Below are 6498 nucleotides of genomic sequence, written 5' to 3' on the forward strand. Positions count from 1 at the left end.
ACTCTCTGAGTAAGTGATGCTGTTGCTGTAGTCGTTGTTATAGTTGCAATGAGTGTTTGTTAATGTTCACCAACTTGGCTTGTTTATAATCTATTTTATTTTATCAACACTCTCTGAGTCAGTGATGGTGTTGCTGTTGCTGTTGTCGTTATTATGCTTGCAATGGGAGTTGTTACTGTTCACCCACTTTGCTTGTTTTGTTTTTATTTCTTTATTTTATCAACACCCTTTGAGCCAGTGATGCTGTTGCTGTTGTTGTTGTTATAGTTGCAATGAGTGTTGTTAATGTTCACCCACTTTGCTTGTGTTTTTGTTTTTGTTTATCAACACCCTTTGTGTCAGTGATGCTGTTGCTGTTGTTCTTATTACAGTTGCAATGAGTGTTTGTTAATGTTCACCAACTTGGCTTGTTTATAATCTATTTTGTTTTATCAACACTCTCTGAGTCAGTGATGCTGATGCTGTTGTTGTTATTGTGCTTGCAATAAGTGTTGCTAATGTTCACCCACTTTGCTTGTTTTGTTTGTGCTTTTGTTTTTGTTTATCAACACCCTTTGAGTCACTGATGCTGTTGCTGTTGGTGTTATTATAGTTGCAATGAGTGTTAATGTTCACCCACTTTGCTTGCTTTATTTGTTTGTTGCTTTTTTTTTTATCAACACCCTGCGAGTTAGTGATGCTGTTGCTGCTTTTGTCATTTTACTTGTATTTATAGTTGTTACTGTTCAGCCACTTTGCTTGTTTTTTAATCTGTTTTATTTTATCACCACTCTCTGAGTCAGTGATGATGTTGCTGATGCTGTTGTTGTTATTTTACTTGCAATGATAGCTGTTACTGTTCAGCCACTTTGCTTGTTTTGTTTGTTTGTTTGTTTGTTTTTTTTATCAATATCCTCTGAGTAAGTGATGCTGTTGCTGTTGTTGTTGTTATAGTTGCAATGAGTGTTTGTTAATGTTCCCCCCCTTGGCTTGTACTTCTGTTTTCTGTTTTGTTTTGTTTTTGTTTTTTTTGTTGTTTTTTTTCTCAACACTCTCTGAGTAAGTGATGCTGTTGCTGTAGTCGTTGTTATAGTTGCAATGAGTGTTTGTTAATGTTCACAAACTTGGCATGTTTATAATCTATTTTATTTTATCAACACTCTCTGAGTCAGTGATGCTGATGCTGTTGTTGTTATTATGCTTGCAATAAGTGTTGTTAATGTTCACCCACTCTGCTTGTTTTGTTTGTGCCTTTGTTTTTGTTTATCAACACCCTTTGAGTCACTGATGCTGTTGCTGTTGGTGTTATTATAGTTGCAATGAGTGTTAATGTTCACCCACTTTGCTTGCTTTATTTGTTTGTTGCTTTTTTTTTTATCAACACCCTGCGAGTTAGTGATGCTGTTGCTGCTTTTGTCATTTTACTTGTATTTATAGTTGTTACTGTTTAGCCACTTTGCTTGTTTTTTAATCTGTTTTATTTTATCACCACTCTCTGAGTCAGTGATGATGTTGCTGATGCTGTTGTTGTTATTTTACTTGCAATGATAGCTGTTACTGTTCAGCCACTTTGCTTGTTTTTTTTTTGTTTTTGTTTTGTTTGTTTGTTTGTTTGTTTTTTTATATATCCTCTGAGTTAGTGATGCTGTTGTTGTTATTATGCTTTCAATGAGAGCTGTTACTGTTCACCCACTTTGTTTGTTTATAATCTGTTTTATTTTATCAACACTCTCTGAGTCAGTGATGCTGATGCTGATGCTGTTGTTGTTATTATGCTTGCAGTGAGAGTTGTTACTGTTCACCCACTTTGCTTGCTTATTGTCTATTTTATTTTGTCAACACTCTCTGAGTCAGTGATGCTGATGCTGATGCTGTTGTTGTTATTATGCTTGCAATGAGAGTTGTTACTGTTCACCCAATTTGCTTGTTTTGTTTTTTTATTTGTTTTTTTGTTTGTTTTTGTTTTGCTTGTTTTTTTTTATCAATACCCTCTGAGTCAGTGATGCTGTTGCTGTTGTTGTTGTTGTTGTTATAGTTGCAATGAGTGTTTGTTAATGTTCCCCCACTTGGCTTGTACTTTTGTTTTCTTTTTTGTTATGTCAACACTCTCTGAGTCAGTGATGCTGATGCTGTTGTTATTATGCTTGCAATGAGAGTTGTTACTGTTGTAGTTATGTCTGTCATTTGTCCTTGTTAGCAAGTTCTATTTGCCCTCTCTTGCCTTTTTTCAACACAGTTTCTTTCTTTGAGTCATATGGTTGCGAGATCCTCTCAAACTCCATCTCTTTATTTATTTGTTTCTTTTTTTTTTTTTTTTTTCTCATTCTCCTTCTCATAATAGCAATCACTGCTGCCACCATGCATGTAATGCTAGTTGCTCTCATTCTTTTTCATTTGCTAGTGGAAACTTTGTTTCTTCTTGTTGCTCTCTTTTCTTTCTTTTTTCTCTTTTGCAGAGGATTCGAAAAAACACAGCTCTTCCCTGCAGTTGTAAACATTCCAGGATTCCAGGATGCAGGCAGAAGAAAAACACTCTCACTAACTGTCTTCTTTTTTTTAGCATAAACCGTTGCAAACAAACACCTGAACATGTCTTCTTCACAAGAAAACAACACTGTTGTTGCCCCTTCTCCGAACTCTAAAGCGAAAAAAAAGAAAAGAAGGCAGTCACAAGAACAGAGAGACTTAAAGCTCAAAAACAAAGTCAGGGCCGCATTAGTTGCAGCGTGTGGCTCCGTAAACAGGGTTGTACCTTTCTATGGTACCAAGAAGAGGTACGCTGTTAGCTGTCCGATGCCTTTGTGCAAACATTCCTCCACAAGCATTAAAAGACACTTGACTAAAAAAGATCATTCTTGGACTTTGGATGAAGCTTCCATCTTTTACTCTGCAATGGTCAGGAAGTTTCAGCATGCTCGTCTCGAACGCAAGTCCGGCTGTCCAAAACCTTACCCCTGTTTGCAATGTTGGAAGTATTACGACCGACTGGACATACACTTGAAAGAGACTCATTTCTACGATTCCAAGACGATCAAACAAAAGATTGCAGAGGCAAAGCGATACGACAACGACAAGCTCTATGTCCCTCAATTTATTCGACCTGCCTTCTTTGGTATTAAGCCAGTAGCTGAACAAGCGTCTGCATCAGGCTCTGCATCCTCTGCTCCTGGGCCTTCCTCCTCTTTTTCTTCTCCGGTTCTTTCCTCTGATCCTCTTTTAAGCTTGCCCTCATCAGTTGCTGGTTCGTCCGAGGCTCCTTCTGCAAACCACTGCACCTCTGTAGAAAACAAAGAGCTGAACACCGAATCCGTCCTAGACTCTGATTTTAATTCCTTAAAGCACTTGGTTTCCAACTCCTCCGTCTTGACAGAAGATAAGAGACTCTTGTTTCAGCTGGACAAAGATGCTTTTCACTTTTATTACCAGTCAGCAGATGAGCTCTTCAGAGATTTTGAAAAGTGGCTTGTGGTAGCCAACAACAACACTTTGTCACAAGCAAAGATCTACAAAAATGCAGTTGTTGAAATATTGACATGTTGTGACAGCACGCTGACGCTGCACCCGAACGCTCTCACCAATTCCAACGTTTTGGAGGATAGATACTTTTCCATGCACTTTAAAAACATTCAGCTCAATTCCAAGCTGAGTGAACTTGACCAAACAAAAGCCATGTCTTGTCACACGTTGTACAACCGCCTTGTCTACCTTTGTCTCCTGTTTCGTTTCAGTGAAGCCAGGAATGTCTATTTCGGACTTTCTCATGAGGCCATCCGACGTTTGCGCTGCAAGGTGGAGGAGTTACAAAAAGTGCTGAGGCCCTTTCGTTCTTTGAGGAGGAGCCTTGTGAAAAGCAAAAAATGCATCAACATCATCAATGTCAGTTTGCTGAACGAATATGGCAAGTCTGCATACGTAAGACAGTTAGTGGAATCGATTAGAAAGCCGTCTCTTACACCGACTAGAGACAATGCTGTGTCTCTACGAAACCATCTTCTGCTCTCTGTCACTGTAATTAACAGTTTAAGAAAATCTAACATTGCTCTTTTAAACATTAGAGACTACATGGCTGCTGAGAAGAGTGAGTGTGGATATTGCATTGTGCAAGAGCGCTACAAAACAGCATACAAGTACGGAGCCAAAAACATTCTAGTGCCGAACGACTTGAAAGTGTTGATCGATATTTATTTGCTGAGATACAGAGACCTTCTTGTCAACGACTCTCACTACATGGCTGCAGACACCAAGACTGTTTTGGAGTTGAGCGACTGCTACAGGCCCCTTTTTCCATCGATGAGACCCAACAAAGACGAATGTGTGACACTCGGTGCAACTAGAGTGCCTGTTTACCAGATGGGTTCCTCTGCTATCTCCTCTTGCCTGACGTCCTGCTTCAGAAAATGCCAAGTAAACATTCCCATGAAGCGTCTTACTCCCACTTGCATTCGCGGTTCGATAGCCACTTACTTTGCCAACAACAGCAAAGAAGATCGCGAGCGGTTTGCTACACTCTACATGAAGCACAGCAGGAACACAATGGATAGCTTTTATGTGTCCCAGTGGAACGCTGCAGAGGAGTTGCGCTTTGCCCTGGGCATCGGACAGTCCTTCGGAGTCATAGAGTCTTTGACTGTTGAAAAGTCTGAGAGACCACCAAAGAAGGAGAAGGATGTGATGGACTGGCTCCAAACTAATGCAGAGGAGTACGGTTTTCATGAGGTTGAGGACATCTTTGAGGAAGATTTAGACTCCGGTTCTGACTCTGAAGAATGTGCTGCTACTTTCAGCTGTACCACAGTGGTTCCGTTTTCTCCAGCTGTAGAAAACAATGTTCCTTTAGAGGATAGCAACGACCATGCCGTAGATTTCTTGTGTGAACCTACCTCAACTCCTGTTTCGTCTGTTCCATCTGAACAAACAATCGCTGGTCCAGTTCTTGAACTATCCCCTGCTCTTGCACAACTAGTTCCTAACGAACAAGCTGTTTGTATGGATGTAGATCAGACTCTAGCTGTTCCTGTTGGCACAGCTTGTTCTCCTCTTGCATTAACATTATTTCCTGATGAACCGGATTTTATTGAACACCATGCAAAACTTTCTCCAGTTTACTTTAATGAGCAAGTGGTTGCCAAACCTGTTTCTGCTTCTCCTTCTCAGCAAGTCGCTTTCTGTCCTTCAAAAGAGGTCTTTTCTGTTCCTCTGACTCCTAGCCTTGTTGCTTTTCAGCAAACATTGGCCAAACCCAGTTTGTTTCTTTCATCTGATCCAGTTTCAGCTGTTCCTGTCCAACAGGCTGGTACTGTTCTTGCAAAGCAGCTCTCACCTTATGCTGTTCAATCTGTTGGTAGCCTATTTAGCCAAAGTCTTGCCTCTACATCCAGAGGTAAATTCTTTTTGATTTTTGATTTTTGATTTTTATGCAAATCTCAACACGCTTTCAAAAAATGAAAATGCCCAAATCAACTCCTTGCCCTATTGTTATTGTTAGAGCTGTAAAAAAAACAAAACAAAACAAAAAAACAACACAGAAGTGTGTATGTATTTGTTGCAGGACTAATTCTGTGATTGCTTAAATGTTTATACAAGTGAATGATACTAAAACTGATTATGTTTTAGAAGTAAAAGATCCAAGAAGAAAAAAAATCAAGTTGGAAATGCCATCTTTCACTCAAGAACTCATCGGTAATGTAAAACCTAATTTATACAAAGATATATAAACACAAACCTCTTCTTGCACAATTTCAGATGGTTAACTGTTAACAAAAACTAGCCATCATTGCTAAGTGCACTTTTAGAAAGTTGTGTCTACCCGATTTCTAATGATGAAGTTAGAAACATCACCGTTAGAAATCATGCACAGCTTGTTATCATCTCTAACACTTAGAAACTGTTGATGGTTTTTATGAATTAGAAAAATGAACATGGTTTTATTTTATTTCAGGATCAACTCAGCCAAGAACAAAGGAAAACAAAGCAGAAGTTAGCCAATGCCATTTAGGTAATCTTTCAAAAACCAGTTATTGCTATCAGTGCAAACAATAAGGTCAACAAAAAAAAAATAAATAAAAAAACAGAATAAATCTTGTCTTACTTCAGAACCAAATGAATATTTGATTTAATCACTTTGTGTTATGACTTGAGTTTGTAAAATTTTAGATGAAATAGTTGAAGAGCTGAATGCTTGCCCTGGCCACAACGAATGGTTCAACACCAGAAGTTTTCCACGATGTGCAGCTTTGGTGTTGGCATACATCTTGCAAGACGTGTTTACAGATGTAAGCTCAAGTTGCTCGTACAAAGATTACCTTGGCATCTTGGCAAATCATAGCAGTGACAAGCTCATTCATGTCTTGCAAAAGTACTCCTACCAAAGCCATATTAAAGACAAAATTAAAAACATGAAGCTAAAAATTCAAAAAGAGGGTAGTTTAGAAAAGTTTGTTCAATATGGCAATATCGTGAAACCATTTATGTAGTTTAGATAAGTTTGTTCAGTTTGGCAATAAAGATGGGCCTTTTGTG

General features: G+C 38.7%; 1 protein-coding gene across 1 annotated transcript in view; it reads left to right on the forward strand.

Moving 5' to 3' along the window:
* LOC149885470 (uncharacterized) overlaps positions 1-6498 on the forward strand; it is a 12809-nt gene extending 6311 nt beyond the window's left edge. Inside the window, exons 2-5 of the mRNA XM_090093661.1 lie at positions 2540-5359; positions 5593-5658; positions 5918-5974; positions 6133-6498. Coding sequence (XP_089949787.1) covers positions 2569-5359; positions 5593-5658; positions 5918-5974; positions 6133-6452 — 3234 coding nt within the window. The 5' untranslated portion in view covers positions 2540-2568 and the 3' untranslated portion in view covers positions 6453-6498. The remainder of the gene's footprint in view (positions 1-2539; positions 5360-5592; positions 5659-5917; positions 5975-6132) is intronic.

This window comes from Hydra viridissima, unplaced genomic scaffold (assembly GCF_058129835.1).
Source record: "Hydra viridissima isolate aposymbiotic clone 2 unplaced genomic scaffold, HvirCarnegie_v1 scaffold_7, whole genome shotgun sequence".
NCBI lineage: Eukaryota > Metazoa > Cnidaria > Hydrozoa > Anthoathecata > Hydridae > Hydra > Hydra viridissima.